General features: G+C 43.1%; 1 protein-coding gene and 1 long non-coding RNA gene across 3 annotated transcripts in view; one reads left to right on the forward strand and one right to left on the reverse strand.

The window, feature by feature from the left end:
- The window catches only part of LOC116780009, an 893,112-nt gene that overhangs the window by 493,609 nt on the left and 374,877 nt on the right, over window positions 1-24,626 (forward strand). The gene's annotated exons all lie outside the window — the stretch shown is intronic.
- Window positions 102-24,626, reverse strand: part of LOC116779989 (zinc finger SWIM domain-containing protein 6-like) — a 198,158-nt gene continuing 173,633 nt past the window's right edge. For both annotated transcript variants that reach the window (XM_032674493.1, XM_032674492.1), the window contains 2 exons: window positions 7,507-7,588; window positions 102-964 (listed from right to left, as the gene is read on the reverse strand). In XM_032674493.1, the coding sequence (XP_032530384.1) occupies window positions 102-964; window positions 7,507-7,588 (945 nt within the window). The remainder of the gene's footprint in view (window positions 965-7,506; window positions 7,589-24,626) is intronic.

Below are 24,626 nucleotides of genomic sequence, written 5' to 3' on the forward strand. Positions count from 1 at the left end.
TACACATATAATACCGGTGTGGCTCTGCTTCTTTAAGTTCAAAAGGATACAAAGGCAGGTTCAAGTAAAAACAAATCACCTCCCCCCTTCACGCATTTTCATTAACCAAACCGCTCACGAACCAGCATCATCAGTTTCTTTTTGCCTTTGTAGATTTGTTTTAGGTTATCAATAAACTGCGAAAACTGCATGTGTCCATCATGAGCCATTAAGAAGGTCTCTCGTGCCTTGCTGAGGAACTCTATAAACTCACTATAGTGTCGTGGGCTGATGTGAGTGAGACGTGAATGAGTTGTATTAATGTAGGCTCCAATCGTGGCATCCAAGAGTTGTCTTAAAGGGGCTTTGTCCAGTGACATGAGCTTACCAGAGTTCCTCCTTCCATGAAGTCCCACCATGCCAGGAGTAGTCAAAGTACACCTACGCAAAATATCTGATAGTACTGTTGCACACTTGACACTTTTGACCACCAGAGGTATTATAACTGCTAGTTCATTTTTCCCAAGGGAGTGGCTGAGCACACATGCCCAGAGAACATCGTTAATGGCAGGGTGTGTGTCCTGATTGTAACTCAGGTTGAGATGTGTCATGGCCAAAGTGGCCAGCTTGTAGGCCCGCATGGGGTAACCGCGGTGCTCCATGTATCGTGCGATAGTAAAAAGCTGCGAGTAGCTCATGCTGGTTGTAGCAGCATCTAGAACAATTTGGTAAGCGGTCTCAAAAGCTATGTGATCCTTTTCACATAAGGTCAGTGCAGAGAGGGCACAGTTTTGAGGATCCTTCATGGCACACTGTAGAGCAAGTGTCCTAGCACTGCCAGCCAGCTTCTCCTGTTGATGGCAGTCCAGATGCAGACGGACAATGGTGCTGTTGGACATCACTGTTGTAGCAACAATACTAGTGGCTTCTGTTGGAGTGAAAAGTGTAAACCAGTTTTGCATTATACTATCCAGTGCATAAACACCTGGGGAGAGAAAGAAAGGATTAGGCACAACTGACAAAACCTAGCAGATACAGAAGTTCAGCAAAAGATTATATTCAAAGTCTAAGAGGTTGTCAATACATCGAAGTAGATGAGCTTCATCAAGAAAGGCTAAACCTGATAATATGGTTGGAAAATCACATTAAAACAAAGGCTAACTGTGCAAACTGTAGCAATCACTGAAATACAGATAATAACAAAAAAGCCTACAAGACAATCTTTTATCGCCCAGTGTGACAACTGAGCTGTTTTACTTGTTATCTAAGAAAATTTGGATAACGAATTCTGGTTCATTTGGTCTCGTCACATCACTCAAAAGCAACCCTCACACCAAACATTTAAAAGGCAATTTTAACTTTTAAATGTGCATCTCAAGGTACAGCACATGCACAAAAGAATATGAAAGGATGCCAAATGTCTCATTTAGTAGAAGACCATGGCATTTAATACTAAACACAACTTTAAAAAAATAAAATAAAAAATCCTAATCCCTATCCTCTCCCAATAGTCTTTTCATATACCTCTTGTATCAAATTGATATGCACCTGAACATCAAGATTCTTATTAGGGAAATACTCTGAGCAATATCATAGAATCATAGAATGGTTTGGGTTGGAAGGGACCTTAAAGATCATCTAGGTCCAACATTCCTGCCATGGACAGGGACACCTTCCACTAGACCAGGTTGCTCAGGGCCCCATCCAACCTGGTCTTGAACATTTCCAGGGATGGGACATCCACAACTTCTCTGGGCAACCTGTGCCAGTGTCTCACCACCCTCACAGTCAAGAGTTTCTTCATAATAACTAATCTAAATCTACCCTCTTTCAGTTTGAAGTCATTACCCCTTGTCTGATCACAACAAAGTCTGCTAAAAAGTTTGTCCCCATCTTTCTTATATGTCCTCTTTAACTACTGAAAGGTTACTATAAGGTCTCCCCAGAGCTTTCTCTTTTCCAGGTTGAACAACCCCAACTGTCTCAGCCTGTCTTGATAGGAGAGATGCTCCACTCCTTGGATCATCTTCATGATCTTCTTCTGGACCCACTCTAACAGGTCCACATCTTTCTTGTGCTGGGGACCCCAGAGCTGGAAACAGTAATCCAGGTGGGGTCTCATGAGGGAGGAGTAGAGGGGCAGAATCACCTCCCTCGACCTGCTGGTTATTGCTTCTTTTGATATGCACTACTGGATATTATCCTAAATAGATATTTTCCTTAGTATTACTTTATTCCTGGCATGTGTATGTGGTGGTAGGGAAGAAGGGGGAACAGTGACTAATGGGTTCTATAAATTGAATCTTATAGCGAACTAGAGGGTCTTATTATTGCTAGAGACAGTTTATACAGATCGGTGAGCCCACCTAAACCACTGTATTGGGTCTGGCTGAGATGGTGTTCATTTTCCCATAGTAGCCCTCACAGTGCTGGGCTTTGCATTGATAGTTAGAAAGGTGTTAACACACCAGTGTTTTGGCTACTGCTGAGCAGCACTGGCACAGCATCAGCACTGTCTCTCAACATTCCACCCCCCATCGATAGGTTGGGGGTGGACAAGATCCTGGGAGGGGACACAACCAGGTCAGTTGATCCAAACTAACCAAAGGGATGGATGTTCCATACCATGTGACATCAGCTCAGATATAAAAGCTAAAGAAAGAAGGAAGGAGAGGCATTCTTTATTTATTCTTTATTTACAACAAACCGCTATGTGCTGAAACCCTGCTTCCCAGGAAGTGACTGGACATCTCTTGCTGATGAGAAGTAGAGAATAAAATCTTTGGGTTTTTTGCTTTGTTTGTGCGTCTGAAACAGAGCAAGAATTTTAAATGCGAGCTGGTTAGCCCCCAAACGTTGCTTGAAATAAATACCTTTGCTACTTAAAGACTCAAAACTGTCTCTGAGCAGTTATTATCTGTCTTTTTGGCTTCATTATCTGACCCTCCTGGAAGGGGTTAAATTCTCTGCCAGTGCTGGAATCCCGGGGACTGGGGACCCTCGTGGGGCCCCCCAACTGGATCTTCTGTCAGCGAGTCTCCCCTAGTCCCTTGGCTTCGCACACAGGTGGACAAGGACCTCCTGCTCAATATAAAAGGTATTTATATTTTCTCTTTGGTTTAATATTGCTTGAATTTACCCCATAAGACAAGACAGGATGCTGTTCTCATGGGTTTAACTAGAAGGGACACCTTCTAAAAGAGGGGGATAGCCCCTATCTGCTATATCCCATATTTGGTTTGTGTTGTGTTGTATTGTATTTGGTCAAATATTGTTCATTTTGACTTGAAGATTTGGGAGGCTAATAATCTTTAAGTTTCCTTTTGAACTGTCTTAAGATTTGGGAAACCAAGTTTCCTTTCGATTTTCTTGAGGCAGGGAGTTAGGACCCAGAGGTTCCTTTCGGTTTTCTTCTCATCCTGTTAAGGCATTCCTGGAATGCGATAGCGTGCTGTGTGTTTCTTTGTTTTGCTTCGCTCTACATGTTGTACTGTTCTGTGCTAAGAAATTGAGATTTGTTTATGGGAAGTGACTCTGGTAACCCTAAGCTAATAACTGAAGCCTCACCGCGCCGCCTGAAACCTAGGATTAAAATTTGTCCATTCTGCAATTGTTCATTGTATGTGAGAACCCTATGCAATCATTGTAATAGATATATTCTAGGACCCCAGGGTACACAAGAAATAAGGTTAAATCAAACTCTGAATTTGTATTGTATTAGGTGTGGTGGTAACCAAAGCTTGGAAGAAACCAAGGGGGGGAGATTGTATTGCCAAACAACTAATCGGTATGTAATTTTAAGTATTCACTTAAATTCACTGTAAAACTTGTGTTTTGTGGTCTGTGTATTTCGTGGTCTACAGCGACATCTTGTGACTTTATGTGGTAATGCAATCTGACGTCACAAACTTATGAAATAGAAAATAATTTCAAGAGCATAAAACATGCAAGTGTGTGTGTGTGAGTGTGTATGAGACTCAGTTTCACTGTGAGGCGATTAAGGAGTCCTGATTTGCAGTTCCGAGTTGCCCGCGAGGGCATCGGTCAGAGACGGATGAAGTGAATGATAATTTAACCCATGAAGTGGTGGAATAAACTGAGAAATACTTTGAGGCGGTGGAACAGATTAAAGAAAGTCTTGAGTCTTAAACTAGAGTTCGATTTTATAGAAGAAGCCACTCAGTTGGACAAGGAAGACATTAGTGGAAGCTTAGCTCAGCTAGATTTTGAGCAGAGAGCCCAATGACAAGAATTGCTTTGTGTAATACTGTCATTTGTGTGGGTTTGCAACACAATTAGTCCAGAGAGGGGACAAATTAGGGTATTACCCTCTAGTAATTCAGAATATTTGTGATTGGGAACCTGTTTGGGAACACAATCCCTGGGTCAACTGGTACATTACTGACGCTTGGATAGTTGGACGATCCGGTGAGGGTCTCTCATTGGGAGATTAATATCTGTCAGTGATAACCAGTACATTGTAAACAGATATACCCTTAATAATGGGAAGTAGAGTAAGTAAAGAAATAAATATTAAAACAACCCTTGGGTTCATTTTAAAGCATTGGAAAGAATTAGGTGGAATTCCTGGAAGAAATCTAAATAAGAGAACACTTTTAAAATATTGCCAAAATCTGTGGCCACTGTATACATTAGATGATGGTGAAAAGTGGTCGCAAGAAGGGAGTCTTAAATACAACAAAATATTACAGCTTATGATGTTTCTCCGCAGAGAATGAAAAAGTGACTCAAAAGTTTGAATTGATTGCAAAAAACCAGGATCTCGACTGGGCAGACATAGATCTGATGTTATCAGAACTGACAGAAACAGAGAAAGAACTTGTAATCAACACAGCTAGGCAAAATGTAGAAGCGCAGATTGCTACAAATGTTTTAAGAGGGGACATAGATGTCATTTTTCCAAAACAAAAACCTAATTGGGACCCAAATAATCCAGAGCACTATGGATTGCTAGAGCAATATAGAAATTTAATCTTAGTAGGATTAAGAAATGCCATACCTAAAGCAGTGAATTGGGCAGTTTTGTATGAAGTAAGGCAGGGATGAGATGAAACCCCCACAGCATTTTTAGATAGAGGTGCTATGAGGAAATACACTACCTTAGACCCAGCGTCAAAAGAGTGTAAACAATAACTAGTAGGGTTACTAATGGGACAAAGCAATCCTGATATTAGAAAAAGGTTACAGAAAATAGATCATCCTGCCAATAAAGACTTAGAGGTGTTAATGAATGAAGCTTGGAAAGTATATAACAACAGAGAGAAAAAGGAAGATATAAAATTAGTAAGGGTAATAGCAGCTGCTATGACCCAAAATCCGAATTTCTCAGGACCAGGCATAAGAGGTCGAGGCAGAGGCCAGACTATAAGGGGAAGAGGAGGTTTTCCCTCTCAGTAGCCAAGGATAGGACAAAATCAGTGTTCCTATTGCCTACAAACTGGCCATTGGAAACGAGACTGCCCTAAGCTAGCGAATAAAAACTCAGGAGGAGCTGTCATCGCTCATCAGAATGGTGAATGAAGGGAACCAGTAGACTGTCCCCTAGCAGATCCACTGGTCAAAATTGGGTTAGGAGAAAGTAAAAAGGAATTAGATTTTTTGATCAACACTGGAGCCACATTCTCTGTTTTAAATCAAGAACTAGTACCTGAGAGTGATAAATTGCTTGACTTTTCACTGAGAACTTCGGAGCTAGTTTGTCCAGTACGAGCTGGCTAGCCCCCCAACGTTACTTGAAATAAATACCTTTGCTGCTTAAAGGCTCAAAACTGTCTCTGAGCAGTTATTATCTGCCTTTTTGGCTTCATGTGCACAACCTTTCACTTTTGCTTCAGTAAACTGCCTTATCTCAACCTAATGAGTTGTTTTCCATCTTATTTTCTCTCCCCTGTCCAGCTGAGAAGGGGAGTGATAGAGTAGCTTGGTGGGCACCTGATGTCCAGCCAAGGTCAACCCACCACAACCACACCCAGAGGTCCTTTTCTCTGTAGGACTGTAATGTTTCCTGTGTACCCCTTCACTCATGCAAAAATTCAGCAGTCAGGAAATACCAGGTCTTCATTTAAATAAACAGATTCCTTGTTTTATCAACTTGATTAAGTCTCAAGAGTACTTTGCATGACATTAAAGTTTCTTTATGGGATGCTTAATTTAGAATATGTAAACTAATTTAAAGCAGCATTAAAACCAACATTTTATTTGTCAATATGTAACTGAACAAAATAATACCCAGGCACTAATATATGCAAGATAGCTTCAGTAATAATTACTTTAGCAAAGATATAATGGTAATAAAACAAGAGCATTGCATGAAAATTTACAGACACAAACCATTTTCTGACTGAGGGCATACAAAGGTAAGGTGTATTTTCACATGCTACTGACAGTATTAATTTCCCAGTTAAGCATAAAGCAAAGAATAATCCAGAGAACAAGCAGCAGCAATTTTGAAACTCAAGAAGCATCTATGCAACACAATCCAACTCAGATGTATGAAAGAAAAGTAAATACAGTAGGGAAGCATACTTTTGAAAAATATTTTTAGCGAGAATTAAAATTGATCCCTTATCATAGTACTTATATTGTCCTTTCTACCACAGCGTCTGATTTTTTCTTTTTTTACAGTTACACAGATTTTATTGCCCTTATCTTCACTTTCAGATTCTGTATCCTCATCTTGCAGATGGTAAACTGGAATACAGAAGCTAAGGGACACCTCATCAAGACAGGAAATTTATGGCAAAGCCCAGAACTGAACATAATGTTCTGTTGGGTGCACTATTTTCCCACTGCTATCATAGTGGTTAGTGGATAGTACTAGTTCTGCCACCTTGTTTTCACCTTATATGGTTAAGGATGGGTGCATTAGTGTTTGGTTTGCTTTCTAGTGTAGACAAGAGACCTGCACAATGTCATAGCCACATAACAAAGATGCATTACACTCTAAGCTTGGATTTATGGAGGGGCTTAAAAAAACAAAACCAAGAAAGCAAACAATAAGCAATGAGAACCCCTTAATGAGATCTTGTCTGCCACACAGTGGGAGGCAATCTCAGCATTTCATTCACCTGTTTTCTGGTTCATCTTCCCCACAGCTGACAAGACAGTGCTCTCACCAGTCTTTTGGAGCCTCATCCTTCAGAGCAAGCAAAATTGTAGCATAGTGTATCCCATAACCACTAGCCTTTTCTCTGCTGCAATCTCAAATCCAAACCCAACATGGAGGGGACAAGGAGAAATCTGGGTTATGGATGTCCCTACTTTGAAGGGGAAAGAAGTAACACTGCATTAATCAACTATTGTCTCACTTGGCCTGTGCCTATTCTATTACATGCTCAAAACCTCCACTTATCATTCCCATAATTATTGTCTTCTAACCAAAGGAATTTTATAGATGAACAGAAAGTGGGAGATATTTTCAGAGCCTGGGTGTTGACAAACAAGATCAAGTCCTCTAAGATTAGCTGAAAAAAGGCAGAAGCCCTTAAGAAGCATTTCAGAACATACCTATTTCTGTTGCACATGTTACCAACCACCTCACCATTTCCCGTCGTCGCCAATTCAGTGTTGACAGTGTCATCCGCATCACCTATTAAAACAACATAAACAAAATAAAAATTATTCCTATTGTAAAACCAAGACAATATACCAACAATCAGGGATTTGAGTTACTCAAATACACTGTGGTTCAAAATGGCAGCCTCTTGCCCTCTCCACTGTTACCTCTTTTTAGTTGATATATCAAAAGACTTGATAAATATTGCTCAGATATCCTAGAAGAGCACACAGAGAGTAATTCCAACTGTAGGTCCTTCTAGGTTAGAGAAGAAACTGTTTTATTTGGGGAGAAGAAAAAAACCAAACAACCCCCCCCCCAAAAAAGCCCCCCCATCCCCAGTCAACAACAAAACCCAATCAATTATCAATTGTTTAAATTAAATTATACTGTGTCTCCTCCCTCTATATATACAAGTCTTAAAAGTGGAAATGTGTCAACTCCTGTTTGGAAATCTAACCAGTCTAACTTTTTCCCCATCGGCATTTTTGGTCATTGACTTCAACAATACAGACAGGAGTCAGAGTGTACTGTGATTTGACTGGTTGTTTATGATGAAAATATATATATATATATATACACACACTTCCAGATATATCCAGATATTCTGGGGCACAAGTTATATTCTCCTCTATACTTCCAATTGAAGGTAGCAACATTGGAAGAAACAGATGGGCCCATTCTATTAATACATGGCTACACAGCTGGTGTCACCACCAAAATTTTAGGTTTTTCACAATGGAATGGCCTATGCAGCACCAGACATGCTGGCGTCAGACAGGACTCACCTTTCTCAGTGAGGGAGGAGAGTCTTTGCTCGGAAACTAGCGGGGCTCACTGGCAGAGCTTTAAACTAGATGTGATGGGGGAGGGGGACAATATCAGGCTTGTCCCTGGGAAGTTGTGGGATGAGAGGTAAAGGTTGCAGGGGAGGGTGCTAGCGAGGGTCCTCTGCCGCTGACTCTCAGATGTGCTAGCCACACTGGAGCATACTTGCAATCTTATGGAGAAGAGCCAGGGACTCCTGAGGTAACAGAAGCCAACAGAGAAACACCAGAGAATTATCTCAAAGGAATTAAGGGATGTTCCTCTGGGAAGGCAACACAGCTGACAGCCCAGCTGAGGTGCCTTTACACCAGTGCACACGGCATAGGCAACAAACAGGAGGAGTTGGAAGCCACTGTGCTGCTAGAAAGATATGACCTTGTTGCCATTACTGAAACTTGGTGGGATGAATCCTATGACTGGAGTGCAACTATTGATGGCTACATTATGTTCAGAAGAGACAGGGGAGGAAGGAGAGGTGGAGGGGTTGCCCTCTACATTAGGAGGTGGATTGAGTGTGAAGAATTGTCTCTGAAGAACAGCCACGAGCAGGTGGAAAGCCTGTGGGTGAGAATCAGAGACTGAGGCAACAAAGGAAACTTAATGGTTGGTGTCTACTACAGGTTGCCTGACCAAGGGGAGCCTGTTGACAAAGCCTTCTTGCTCTAGCTACAGGAGGCATTGCGCTCACAGGCTCTTGTCCTGCTGAGGGACTTCAACTACCCCAATGTCTGTTGGGAAAGTAGCACAGTGAGCTGTAGGCAATCCAGGAGACTCCTGGAATGCATGGAGGATAACTTCTTGAACCAGATAATAGAAAGCCCTACCAGAGGGAATGTGATACTGGATCTGTTGGTCACCAATGCAAGCCAGCTAATTGGGGACATCAAGATTGGAGGCAGCCTGGGCTGCAGTGATCATGCATTAGTGGAGTTTGCAGTCCTGAGGGATACAGGTCAGGTAAGGAGTAAAGTCAGGCCCCTGAAATTTAGGAAAGGAAACTTCCAACTCTTCAGGGAGATAGTCAGTGGGATCCCCGGGGGGCCTGCCCTCAGGGGCAAGGGAGTGGAATAGAGCTGGCAGATCTTTAAGGAAGTCTTCCATAGAGCACAAAAGCTAACAGTCCCCAGGAGCAAGAAAGACAAGAGACCAGTATGACTGAGTAGGGAACTGCTGGTCAAACAAAAGGGAAAGAAGCAAATGCACAGGTGGTGGAAACAAGGACAGGTAACCTGGGAAGAGTATGGAGATGAAGTATGGTTGTGTAGGGATGGGGTGAGGAAGGCCAAGGCTGTCATGGTTAAAGGAGGTTTTGTATTTTATTTCCATTTTCCAACATTGTTTTGGAGGAACTGTTTTTTTAAGAATGAACCCCCCCTTTGCTGGAGCCAGGGAGTGGGGGGGGGGGGAAGAGGAAGACGCTGCCACAGTGAACTCACTCCATGTTGTTGGAACCATGCTTTCCTTGCTGGTGGAGCAGAGAGAGGGAGACACGTCACACATGGTCTGTCAGAGCCATCCCCGGAAGCCACCACTACACTATCACCCTCCCTTGCACCCCTGCTGGGACCTCTCAAAAGTGAACTGCCCAGGGGCACGGCCCCCTCAGTCAGAGAGAAAACAAAAGTGAAACTAACTGTGCGGTTTGCAGTCTCTGCTGCCATACACCTTCTGGGAGCTGAGACGCCTGGGACCGTGCCGCCTGCTGACACTGCCGCCTCGGAGAGAGGGTTTTGCGGCAGGTCAAAGCCGCTCTGGGACTGTTGCAAGCCACTGGTAGCTGTCGCAAGCCGAAGCTGTGGCTTTGCTGCCGCTTTTGCAGCCGGGACCACACTGCCACTGCCGCTCCACGGCCCAGCCGAGCCGCCGGAGTTCGAGCCCCAGCCGAGCCAATCAGGGCAACACAAGGGCTGGAGGCAGCGACAAGGCAGGGAACGCTGCCCCTACACTAACATTGCTGCTACGGTCAGGATCTGAGCCTGACTGGGTGACATAGAGTGGGCAGTGTAATAGTATAACTCTTTGTGGACAAATGGTTTTTCCTAGGTTTTGCTTTTTGTCCCTGGAATTATTTTTTTTTGAGGGGGAGAGACTAGAGGTGATTTCTGTTATTGACTTGAACCATTCTGTTTGTATTGTTGTTGCTGCTATATTTCTTGTCAGTAAACCGTTATTTTTTCACTTATATCTCCTCACATTTTTTCTCTCTGTATTGGTGGAAAAAAAAAAAAGGAGAGGTTTTAATAAAAGGGGAGGGAGCTCATTTATTGAAGTTTCCACCCCAGCTTTTGTCTTTAAACCAAGACAAAGGTGAAGCTGAAACTGAACTTTGCAAGGGATGCAAAGAATAACAGGAAGCACTTCTACAGGTATGTCAGCCAGAAAAGGAAAGTCAAAGAAGGTGTAACCCCCAATAAAAAATGCTGGAAAACTGGTAACAACAGATGAAGAGAAGGCTGAGGTGCTCAACAACTTTTTTGCCTCAGTCTTTGATGGCAACCCCTCTTCCCACATTTCTCGAGTGGACAGACAGCAGGATGGAGACTGGGGGAGCAAAGTCCCTCCCACTGTAAGTGAAGATCAGGTTCACGACCATCTGAGGAACCTGAATGTACATAAGTCCATGGGACCTGATGAGATGCATCCCAGAGTCCTGAGGGAATTGGCTGATGTAGTTGCCAAGACCCTCTCCATGGTATTTGAAAAGTCATGGCAGTCAGGTGAAGTCCCAGGTGACTGGAAAAAGGGAAACATTGTACCCATCTTTTAAAAGGGTAGAAAAGAGGACCCTGGGAATTACCGACCTGTCAGCCTCACCTCTGTGCCTGAAAAGATCATGGAACAGATCTTCCTAGAAGCTATGCTAAGGCACATGGAGGACAGGGAGGTGATTTGAGACAGCCAGCACAGCTTCACCAAGGGCAAGTCCTGTCTGACCAACCTAGCGGCCTTCTATGATGAAGTGACTACATCAGTGGACAAGGGAAGGGCTACAGATGTCATTTATCTTGACCTATGTAAAGCCTTTCACATGGTCCCCTACAACATCCTTCTCTTTAAGTTGGAGAGAGATAGACTCAGTGGGTAGACTGTTTGATGGATAAAAAAAGTGGTTGGACAGTGGCATCCAGAGGGTAGCAGTCAACAGCTCTGAGTTGCAATGGAAATCAGTGACAAGTGGTGTCCCTCAGGGGTCTGTATTGGGACCAGTGTTATTTAAAATCTTCATTATAGCGTAGACAAAAGGATCAAGTGCACCCTCAGCAAATTTGCAGGTGACACCAAGTTGAGTGGTGCAGTTGATACACCTGAAGAACAGGATACCATCCAAAGGGGGCTGGACAAGCTGGAAAAGTGGACCCATGGGAAGCTCATGAGGTTTAAAAAGACCAAGTGCAAAGTGCTTCACCTGGGTTGGGACAACCCACAGTATCAATACAGGCTGGGGGATAAACGGCCCTACCTCAGCAGCCCTGCCAAGAAGAAGGACTTGAGGGTGCTGGTGGATGAGAGACTGGACATGAGCCAGCAATATGCACGTGCAGCCCAGAAAGCCAATTGTATTCTGGGCTGCATCAAAAGAAGTGTGGCCAGCAGGTTGAGGGAAGTGATTCTGCCCCTTTACTCTGCTCTTGTGAGACCCCACTTGGAGTACTGCATCCAGCTCTAAGGTCCCCAGCACAAGAAGGATATTGACCTGTTGGAACAAGTCCAAAGGAGAGCCACCAAGTCGATTAGAGGGCTGGAGCATCTCTTCTATTAAGAAAGGCTGAGAGAATTGGGATTGTTCAGCCTGGAAAAGAGGAGGCTTCGTGGTGACCAAATCGTGGCCTTCCAGTACCTGAAGGGAGCCTGCAAGAGAGCTGGAGAGAGACAATGTAAAAGAGCATGTAGTGACAGGACAAGGAGGAATGACTTCAAACTGGTAGTAGGTTTAGATATTAAGAAAAAATTCTTGACTGTGAGGGTGGAGAGGCACTGGCACAGGTTGCCCAGAGAAGTTGTGGATGCCCTATCCCTAGAAGCGTTTAAGGCCAGGTTGCATGGAGCTGTGAAATTGTTGGTATCCCCTCAGCCCAACAATAACAAGTTGTCTTGTTAAGGACACTGCTGTTCAGTTTGCCACGTGAGGGGAGAAAGTTTTATAGGGCAGATGTCATAAGCAGTCAGTTACTAGATAGCGAACATAGACAATCTAATTGCCATTAGGTCAGGAGAGGGGAAAGCATCTGTAGGCCACTGAAGACAGTGCTAACAACACTGTAAGACTTTTACAGGAAAAATGTTACTGTAGAAATCTATACAACTGTGAGTTACTACCAGAAAACTGCTGCGCATCTTCCTTCTGGAAAGCAAACTGCCTTTAAGATTCTTAAACCACCTTACTAAGCTTGGGACAGACAGTGGACATGTTCTACACCAGTTTATTCCAAATGCTGGATTTAGGAGAAAGTACAGGTTCGTTATATTTATTTCACTAGATCTTACTGAAGAAATTCTGATGACACCATCATCCACACAGGGGTATCCATGAATACAGTGATATCTATGAGAAATAAAATAATCCGGTTTTATTATAAGTAAATTGATTTAAGTGGAAAGCAGAGGAGTGTTGTGTTGGGATTTTTTCTTATCTTTCATTTAATGTCAGGAATTTTAGACACCTCGTGAAGATTGTAAGGTGAAAAAAAGCCCCATCAGGGCTTGACACCAAGGGAATTTCGTGACCGAGGTAGGGTACAATATATAAAAATGAAAAATTTACCCTGGCCACTTGGCAAAGGGACCCCCCCTGTGCTGTTCAGGGCGGTACGTCATCAATCAATCAGGTGGGAGGGCGACACCCCCCTCCCAAGTTCGAAAAATTACCTTTTAAGGTAAAAATACCTGTTACCTGTTGAATATTCAACATCTTAGGTGGCCAAGGGTACAAAGGGCGCGCGTTTTTCTAATCGCATGTACTTTTCCATGCAAGTGGCTTGGGACTGCACCCAACGCTGCCAATAAAGGATTTCTTGCTGCAAGTTTCCTTGTCTTGCAAGTGGTTTTCTTTTTGCCGTTTTTTAATAAATTGGAACTAGAGATTTTTTCTCACAAATTTGGGGCCTCGCCCGGGATCCAACGCCCAGTGGCTCTGGGCTGGGAGGCCAACGTCCAGGAAGGCATGCGCCCCCAGATTGGCGGTCCGAGGACAGAGACCCCCTGGTTCAGGGCGGCTGCGGAGAAGGACCCAGGAAACATGGAAGCAGAAGAGCCGGTCGGCATATAGGATTTAAAAAGACCGCGGCAACACACGAGCCATAGACGCCGGTAAGGGAATCATTTTAAATCTGAGGGGGTGGATTGGGGTCCCGGAGGGGCAACCCAGGAGAGTGCGAGAGAGTGGATGAGACGTGTCTAAAGGCGTGAAACGAGAACGGGGTCTTTCTAACTGCGTTTCCACGTCTCTCGCGAGAGGACGGGTCAGTGAAGAGACGAAGCGTGTGGTGTGAAGTAAGACTGAGAACTCCCATGGAAGAAAAAGGGAGGGGAATAAAAATTGGAAGGGATAGATCTGAGGTAACTTGCAATAGGAATTTGACACGTTCTCAACACGGACGGGAGCGGGGGAAATAAGTGCAGTTTGTTTCAGCAAGTGGCGGCGTGGGGAATTCGGTGTGGTGTTGTATGCGGAGAACTGGGCTGCGGTGGCGCGCTGCGTGTGTCTCGGTGGGGCAATGAAACGATTACTGTCTTTGCTTAAAGGGTACCCAGCACGGTGTGCTGTGACACTGTGTGCAGAGAGTTAGGTGGCGGTGGCACGCAGCCCTGAACTCGGTGGGGGGAGCTGCGGCGACGGAAAAAGCTGCCGGTTTAAAACCTGTGGACCCTGTGTGTCTCAGAGGAGGGACAGTGGCAGAGAAGGCTACCGTAGACGTCTTAAGAGACCCCACGTGTCCCGGTGGGGTAGGGGTAGTAGAGCGACTGCTGCCTTTTTTTAAAGGGTGCCCACGTGCCCTGGCGGCGGGCTTGGCGGCAGGAGAGGGGGTCACCTTGTTCTAAAGCGTGCTGTGACGGTCCCGAACAGAACAGGACGGCGGCAGTGGTACTGGGGAAAGACGGTTGCACTCTGGCAATAGCAGTGGAGGCATAGCAGCGCGCGTCCCGGGCGTCCCAGGTTCTGGAAGCGGGGCGGTGGCACGCTCCAGCAGGGAGCGATTGTAGCGGCACCCCGCTGCCTGACGGAGGCATAGCAGCGGTGTTAGGTTTCCCATGACCAACCTCTGGGAGGGGTTTTCTCGCAGAGGTTTCCCATGACCAACCTCTGGGTGGGGTCTTCCCGCAGAGGTTTCCCACAGTCTCTGGGACAGGAGTCTCCCATGATTCAAATTCGGTATTTTTGGATTTCGACAAGACTGTGTAATTTAAATTAATTACAATAGGAGTTGTAGGAAGTAAGACAACTATACAAAGGAAAGGAAAGAAAAAATCAGAAAAAATATCTAATATTCCCCAAGATTCCCCCCGTAAAAATGTTAGAAACATGGGATGAAGCAAAATGGACTTGGAGAAAAGATAAAGCAACCATGATACAATTTTGCATATATGAATGGACAAAGGAACCAATAAAATCATACTACCTTATTTGGCCCCAATTTGGCTCTTTTGACAGCTGGATTTGTCAAGCCCTCAATAACTATGTAAATGGAAAAAAAACATTTAACCAAGAAGAAAGTGCTTATGCGGCATGTTGGAAACTATTTCCAATTTCTATAACCAATAAAACAAATAACAGCGAGAAGAAGAAAAAGAGCCTAAATTGGGACCCAATAGAGAACTGTCTAGACAACCCCCCTCCCTATAACCCTGATAGAGATCAAGTTAATGGAGCGCAGAGTCCAGACAGGACTCCTCCTCCTCCTCCCCCTCCTCCTGGTCCCCCTCGAACACGACAAAGAGGAAGAAGGGAACAAGAGTCAGAAACCCCAGAAACACTCTATCCCCTCAGAGAAGTTCCCATGCAAGGGGCAAAAGGGGGGGGTGGGATATGTAAATGCTCCCCTAACTAGTACGGAGGTGAGAGAGTTCTGAAAGGAAATTAAAAAGTTGCTAGAAGACCCACTGGGTTTAGCTGAATAACTTGACCAATTCTTAGGCCCGAATGTATTCATGTGGGATGAATTGCAATCTATAATTAAGAGTTTATTCACTGTAGAAGAAAGAGAAATGATTCAAACCGCAGGGATCTGGGTATGGAACAGAGAGCATCCTCAAGGGGTAAATGGTCAAGATGGAGAACAAAAAATGCCCATAGCTCGCCCCAACTGGGATCAGAACACAGATGAAGGAAGGCAAAATATGATCAATTATCTTAGTTGTATCATTAAAGGAATTAAAGAGGCAGTCCCTTGAGGACAAAACTCAGCCAAAGTCTTTGATGATCAACAAAATAAAGATGAATCACCGTCAAAATGGCTAGAAAGGTTAAAAAGAAATATACAGACAATATTCGGGAGTACAACTAGGCTCACAAACAGGACAAGAATTATTAAAAGTCTGTTTTGTAACACATTCTTGACCTGACATTAGAAAGAAATTAGAAAAGATAGAGGTTTTGAACGAGAAAGGATTGAACGAATTTTTGAAAGAGACCCAAAAAGTGTATGTCCAGAGGGATGAGGAAAGACAGAAAAATAAAATCGTAATAATGATGGCTACAATTAAAGAGATGAATAAGCAAACATCAGAACAAAAAGAAGAGGAAGTACCTCAAAGACCGTATAGACATGAACCTAGAAACCATAGGAAGCAAAGAACTCAATATGCCAACAAGTTCACTAAGCAGTCAGAGAGAAAGGAGACAGAAAACAGACCCCCAAATACACAGGGTAGAAGACAAATTTGTTGCTACTACTGTGGAGAAGAAGGCCATAGACAAAAAGAATGCAGTAAAAGACGAAAAGACATCCGAGTCTTCCAATTACAGGAAGACTCAGAATAGGGGTTCTTTCTCCTGGGGTCAGAAGAAAGAAAAGAATAAATTTAAGGCTAGGACCCCAGGAGAAAGATACTACCTTTTTGGTGGACTCAGGAGCTCAAAGGACCTGCATAATCCAACCCCCTCCGGGAATAAGAATTTCTAACCAAACAGATACAGTGATAGGGGCAAAGGGAGAAAAATTTGAAGTACCCATAGCCCCAGCTGTATCCATAAAAGGAAATGGGAAAATAATTGAAGCAGATCTACTAATTACATCACAGGCTGGGGTGAATCTACTAGGCAGGGACCTAATGGGCATTCTAGGAGTGGGAATAGTACCCCAAGGGGAGGAGGTGAAAGTCAAGTTTTTTGTCTTAAGTGAAGACTTGGGCATAAATCCCCAAGTGTGGGCTGAAGATGGGAACAGAGGGAGGCTGGAAATACAACCCTTCAAAGTAAAATTGTATTCAAATATACCCATCCGCATTCAACAATACCCCATTCCCCTAGAAGGGAAAAAGGGTCTTATACCAATAATAGAGAAATTAATTCGTGATGGCCTATTAGAACCCTGTATGTCACCATACAATACCCCCATCTTACCGGTAAGGAAAAATGATGGGACTTACCGATTAGTCCAAGATTTGCGAGAAATCAACAAAATAGTCCGAGCGCGTCATCCGGTTGTTCCGAACCCCTACACCATAATGAGTAGAATATCCCCCGAGTGTGAGTGGTTCTCAGTAGTTGACTTAAAAGATGCATTTTGGACCTGTCCATTAGATGAAAATTCTTGAGACATCTTTGCCTTTGAATGGGAAAATCCAGAAACAGGAAGGAAACAACAACTAAGGTGGACAGTTCTCCCACAGGGGTTTTCAGAAGCACCCAACTTATTTGGACAAACCCTAGAAGCTGTAATGAACAGATTTGATACAAAAGAAGGAACCATCATCATACAATACGTAGATGATTTATTAGTGGCCGAGAAAGCACAAAAAGAAGTAGAAAAGGAAACAGTAAGACTGTTAAACTTCCTAGGGGAACAGGGATTGAGAGTGTCAAAAAAATAAACTCCAATTTGTAGAAAAAGAAGTAAAGTACTTAAGACATATCATAAAGAATGGAGGGCGTAAACTAAGCCCAGAAAGAATAAAAGGAATCTTAGACCTCCCTCTCCCAAAGAATGAGATAAGACAATTTTTAGGATTAGTGGGATTTTGCAGACTATGGATTCAAGATTATAGTAGTAAAACAAAGTTCCTATATGAAAAATTAACAAATAACACAGCACCCAAAAGTCTACCAAGCAGAGTACTCCCCAGAAGAAATAGAGAAATTTAATTAATTGAAAGAAGTTCTAACCCAAGCCCCAGTGTTATCTTTACCAGACCTAAAAAAACCCTTTGATCTTTACATGAACGCCTCAGAAGGGACTGTAAAGGGGGTGGTCACCCAAGATTGGGGGGGAGCAGGAAAGCTGGTGGGTTTCCTGTCAAAAACATTAGACCCAGTAATCAGAGGATGGCCAGTCTGTATCCAGGCGGTGGCTGCTGCAACCACACTGGTGGAGGAAGCAAGAAAGTTAACATTTGGAGGAAAAATTAAAGTACACACTCCACATGCAGTAAGAGCAATCTTAAGTCAGAAATCTGGAAGGTGGATGACAGATTCTCAAATTCTAAAATATGAAACCATATTAATGGAAAAAGATGACTTAAGCTTGACGACTAACTCATGTGTAGATCCATCTCAGTTTTTGTATGGACAAGAAGATACCGAAAATGATATAACTGTACACAATTGCTTAGACATTATTGATTATCAAACAAAAATCAGAGAAGACTTATTAGATATCCCTATAGAGGGAGGAATACATTTGTTTACAGACGGATCATCAACAATAGTAGAAGGAAAATGAAAAAGTGGTTATGCAGTAGTCGATGGAGAAGATCTCACTGTGGTGGAGTTGGGGACTCTGCCAAAGGACTGGTCCGCTCAAGCATGTGAAGTGTATGCAGTGGTTAGCACTCTGCGTATAATCGGCAGTGGAGTGGGAACCATATACACTGATTCCAGATATGCCTGGGGGGTTGCACATATATTTGGGAAAATCTGGCATGAGAGGGGAATGGTAACCTCCCAGGGGAAAGGTTTGAGCCACCGTGAACTTCTTGAAACCTTGTTGGAGGAAATCCAAAGACCCCAAGAAATTGCCATTGTACATGTGAAGGGGCATCAAAGGGGAAAAGATATGATCTGTCAGGGAAATTTTCAAGCTGACCAAGCTGCCCAAGAGGCTGCTCTCAGCCTTCAGGACACCTGAAGCAAAAATTATGGCCCTGATACCAGTTCCAGAAAAAGTATCCCAGCCAGTGTTTACTGAAAAAGAACAACAAAAACTAATTAAAATAGGAGCCAAGAAGGACGAGGAGGGGAGGTGGTTTCCCTCAGATGGGAGGCAGATACTATCAGAAGCAGTTACGTGAGAAGTACAAAAAGAACTCCATAGCAGCACACACTGGGGGACCCAAACCCTAGTAGAAACATTTTTGAGAGTTTACGGGCACCTAGGGGTGTGTACCATTGCTAAACAAATAACAAACCAGTGCATAACTTGTCAAAAAGCAAACAAAAGAGTACAAAGTGCTTGCTCCCTTGGGGGGCGAGAGCTTGCAATTAGACCCTTTCAGAGAATCCAAGTAGATTTCACCGAATTTCCCCCAGTACATAGATGGAAATACTTATTGGTGATTGTAGATCACTTAACTCATTGGGTAGAGGCATTTCCAGTCTTAAAAGTCACGGCTCAAAGTGTAGTTAAAACATTACTAGAACAAGTAATCCCCAGATTTGGACTACCCGAAACCATAGATTCAGACCGGGGATCACATTTCACTTCAAAAATTCTGAAATTAATATGTGAGACTCTACAAGTCTCCTGGCAACATCATACCCCATGGCACTCCCAGAGTTCAGGGAGGGTGGAACGAATGAACCAAACTCTAAAACGAACCATAACCAAAATTGCCCTGGAAACAGGGCTGCCATGGACAAAATGCTTACCTTTAGCACTTTCGGATCAGGACAACCCCCAGAAGAGACTTAAATATATCTCCCTATGAGATGTTATTTGGGCTACCTTATCCGTCATGGCATAAAAATCACCAAAATCCAACCCTAGAATTAGGCGAAAAATACCTCAGAGAATATGTCACAACAATAGCCAAAAGGTTAGAAGATCTCAGACAACAAGGGCTACTTCCCCAAACCGTTAAACTAGAAATGAAAATACACAACATTTCAGTGGGAGACTGGGGTTCTAATAAAAACATGGAAAGAAGAGCCTCTCAAACCAGAATGGGAGGGGCCGTACCAAGTAGTATTAACCACTGAAACAGCAATATGAACTATAGAGAAGGGGTGGACCCACAGTACCAGAGTCAAAGGGTCTGTAACACCCCCTTCCTCCACTCCTGAGTGGAAATGTCAAGGAGAGTATCCGAAATTGAAAATAACCGAAAAGTAAATTCTTTTTACAGTCACCAAGAGAAGACAACTGCTAAAAACACCGCTCCCCACAGAGGAAATCAGAATCCTAGTGCGGAAGAGGGACCACCGCTGCTAAATAAACTAAGTAAAAACCAACCAACCAAACAAACAAAAAAAACCAAACAAAAAAAAAAACCACGGACCCAGCAGGCAAGACCAAGCCACGATCCATAGTCTTTGTTGATTTTATATTAGAAAGTAAATAACTGACCAACTAGTCATACAAAATACATAGAAAATAGTGTTACTATTACCAAAATCACGAAGTGGCAGCTTTACTCGAGTGCAAGAGCAAGGCAATAGAGGGTAAGACCAGATTAACCTCTATACTTACCACAAGAAGATCTCCCTATCCTGCTGTCGGCTGCAATCCGATAGGCATGGGCAGAGGTATATGCTATACTGGACCTCTAGTTGCCTTAGCTGTGCTCCTGCTAGTGGTCATTGCCAATGACCACTGCCAGAAATGTCATCAAAATGCATACTATGAAACAGGTGTGGTAACCATCTTTATGGCACATGAGTACATGAACAAAGTTTGCTATGATAAGGAAAAACTAGAAAACTGTGTAGTAGGCAACAGACGCTATGGAGTGGCAAAGAATTTAGGGTCAGAAGGGGCACGACTAGGACTCAACTGTCCCGTAGGGGAAACATGGATTTGCTGGGATATCACCAGTGAGGGGGGGGTCCCTGACATAATAATAGAAGAAATCATCACAGATACTGAACAAAAAACATTTAAAGATCACCTACTATCGCAGTTAAGTGACTTGTATTCTGAACTAACAGGAGAGATGAACAGAGATGTTGAACTCCCGGTAATAGGACAAAATTTATTTGTCGACCTAGCAGAAAAAATTGCCAAAGTGTTAAGAGTAAGTAGGTGTTGGGTTTGCAGAGGACCTTTAATGGCAGAAGAATGGCCCTGGAGAGGGTTTAGTCTAGATGCCTGAGAGATACTCAAGGGAAATTACACATTTTCCCATAATAAAGTGAATAGACCAGAAGGGTGGATATTAAGCTCCACAGTAATAGGAAGAGATTGTATACGGAGAACAGGACCTCACTTTATACATCCAGTTGGGGAAACCCCGTGCAAGCGAACCCTAAGGACCAACTCCACTCACAGTGAGTATTTTCCACAAGCCCCAACTGACTATTGGTCAAGAGAAAAGAACCCCAACTGTGAGTGGGATGTGAACCAAAAACTATATCAATGTAACAAAACCAAAATAAACCCTTTTTCCGGAATAATAGAAATATCAAAATTCTGGAAAAATGCTGATAGCGTATCCAAAAACTTTTGGAAAGCACCAAATGGACTCTTTTGGATTTGTGGAAAAAGGGCATACACAATCCTACCAGAAAATTGGAGTGGTTGTTGTACCATAGAAATAATTTTGCCCGGATTTTTCTTATTGCCCTTGGAAAGCGGGGATGAATTAGGAGGAGTCCCTTTATATGACTCCCTTAACTGAGAAAAAAGAGAAGTAAAGGAGAAAATGCCCTATATTGGGATTGAAGAACACTCAATAGGCGGAACTCAGAAGTGGGAGGAGGAGGAGTGGCCTCCTGAGAGAATTATTGAGTATTATGGACCGGTCACATGGGCACAAGATGGAACATGGGGTTACTGTACACCTATTTATATGTTCAATCAAATCATACGACTCCAAGCTGTAGTAGAAATAGTTATAAATCAGACTTCAAAGGGGTTAGAACTAATAGCCGAACAACAACGTCAAAGCAGAGCAGCCATATACCAAAACAGATTGGCCCTAGATTATCTTTTGGCAGAAGAAGGAGTCTGTGGAAAATTTAACACCTCAGACTGCTGCCTACAAATTGACGATAATTATGAAGCTGTAATGGAAATAGTCTCCAACATCTGAAAAATAGCCCATGTCCCAGTCCAAAAGTGGAACTCCATAGTAGATGGGGAGTGGTGGGCTAACTTCTTTGGGGGGGCATGGTGGAAGAAAGTGGGATTCTTCTTATTATACGCTGTCTCTGGATTATTGTTCCTACCCTGTCTAATACCATGTTTTATGAGATTAATTTCTAGTGTTGTCCAAGGGATGCAATTAACTGCCATGTCAATGGATTCGAAGACCACTACAACTAGAGGCCCAGAGATTCAGAAAATCATGATCTTGTGGCCGGCCCCCAAACAACCGAAAGACATAGAGAAGGCGCAGAAAACGTTACTTGAGTGGGAACTTGCCAAGCAAAAGAAAGAAATGAACAAGGCACAAGATATACTAACCAAGTGGGAGCGAACCCGAAAAGCCTAAAGACAGTCAGTAAGAAAGGACTTATAATAAAACCATGAATAAAGAGAAAAAGGGGGAATTATGAGAAATAAAATAATTTGGTTTTATTATAAGTAAATTGATTTAAGTGGAAAACAGGGGAGTGTTGTGTTGGGATTTTTTCTTATCTTTCATTAAATTTCAGGAATTTTAGATGCCTCGTGAAGATTGTAAGGTGAAAAAAAACCCCATCAGGGCTTGACACCAAGGGAATTTCGTGACCGAGGTAGGGTACAATATATAAAAATGAAAAATTTACCCTGGCCACGTGGCGGGTCTTTGTATGCAAAGGGACCCCCCTGTACTGTTCAGGGCGATACGTCATCAATCAGTCAGGCGGGAAGGTGACACCCCCCTCCCAAGTTCGAAAAATTACCTTTTAAGGTAAAAATACCTGTTACCTGTTGAATATTCAACATCTTAGGTGGCCAAGGGTACAAAGGGCGTGCGTTTTTCTAATCGCGTGTGCTTTTCCATGCAAGTGGCTTGGGACTGCACCCAGCGCTGCCAATAAAGGATTTCTTGCTGCAAGTTTCCTTGTCCTGCAAGTGTTTTTCTTTTTGCCGTTTTTTAATAAATTGGAACTAGAGATTTTTTTCTCACATATCCAAAGTGTGCTGCTACCACTGAATGATACTTTGTGAATGCTTAAGGTGACATTAAATTCAATCATAAGGATCTTTCTCAAGTAAACAAACATTTAAGGCAGAAACGTGATGTGAAGTTAAAAAAAAGAGTAGATTTTCACAGCAATTTTCAGAATAAGAAAGGCTAACAAAGCACACAATCTCAGCTTTCTGACATAAGCTTCTAAAAATCTAGAGTAGGCAAATAGTAACTTTCTTTGGCATGAGAAGCACCTGGGATAATATCCTTTCCCCATAAGTCTTTACTTATCTTTGTTTACTGAAGCAGAGTAATACATGGGTTTATGATCTTTGCAATTTTTTTTTGTTTTGTGGTTTTTTGTTGTTTTTAAGAACTCCCTGAAGATGGATAGAGATTTATTTTTGTTGACATGAACTGTGCAAACTCCAAGATTCATCAGTGTAAGGCAACATTACTCCAGATTCCTAAAAACTCATGTCTCCTTTTAACTTGTAAAGTCTCTCATAAGAACCCAAAAACTGATCTGAGGTTCTTGCACACATCAAGCTAAGACTGATACAGATGACCATCTGTCCTAGTTACAGGGATAGGAGGCAGAGTTTAGCACTATGTGGGTGTGACCAATATGTGTATTCTACATCATTTCTGATGAACTGTTAATGATCGATCACTTGCAACCCAAGTGCTGAGGACATGCACACCCATCACCTCAGGCTACAAGTTGGGTGTTGAACAAGATAAGGAAAGAGGAAAATCCTGCAAGGAGGAGTAGTGTTTCTTTTTCCTTAAACAAACGACTCAGCAGTGATAACTCCCCTCTGGGGAAGCACTGAAGGTATTCATCTCTGCTGATGGGCCATAATGGGCCAAAATTGACTCAACTGCGCTGATATAACAGGCAACTGTAACATCTTAGAAGGTGTCAAAGACTCATGAAATGTTCTGTAATCCACTATTACATCATCCAGTGTAACACTCCCCACCCCAGGGAAGGTACTGGGGCGTTTCCACCTAACCTAAGTGTAATATAAACTAGGATGGACCCTGTTTTGGGGGGACTTTTCCCCACCACTCAACAGATCCGGACTGCGACCATCACTTCTACCAATAAACATTGAAATTGCAACAACCAAGTCTCGTCGCGAGATCCATGGGTAAGGGAACAAGCCAACCCTGGACCATGTTGCTGCTTGCTACCCCCACCAAGAGACCCTGCACCCACACTGCCATTGCCAGAGGTCGACATAAACGCAGGTAATTCCTGATTCGGATGATATAGTTTCCCAGGTTTTTTCTTTTTGCTTTGCCCCCGGGGACACCGCATGGTATGCAGTGCAGGAACTGATGCCATTTTGCTTTTGTTTTACGGGGACAGGTTATACTCTGCCTTTATTGGTTAAACCAGTTCCAGGTTATACTCTGCCTTTATTGGTTAAACCAGTTCCTCTGCATCATTGTATTTTATTGCAACTTCTTTAGTAAATTGTATCTCCAACTTGTAATCTCTCCTTGTATTTCTTCTTCCACTATCAAAAGGAAGCAGTTGAGTGGGGTTCATTTCTCCCACTGATTTTCTTTTAAACCAGCACACCATCCCATAGCTTGTGGAGTGCAGGATTTGATGAAAGAACTGAGAGGGCTGCTGTTAGTACAGTCTGCCTTAGAAACAGGTCATCATGATTGACCTTGGTTTTCTCTAGTAATTCAACAAGTACCTGCCATAGGTTTATTTGTTCTAAAAATCCAAGTAGAAATTTTCCTTTCCCCTGTCCCACTGTAAGAGAAGGAGGTTGAACAAAGAGGGGGAAGA

The sequence above is a fragment of the Chiroxiphia lanceolata genome, chromosome W, assembly GCF_009829145.1.
Source record: "Chiroxiphia lanceolata isolate bChiLan1 chromosome W, bChiLan1.pri, whole genome shotgun sequence".
In the NCBI taxonomy this organism is placed as follows: domain Eukaryota; kingdom Metazoa; phylum Chordata; class Aves; order Passeriformes; family Pipridae; genus Chiroxiphia; species Chiroxiphia lanceolata.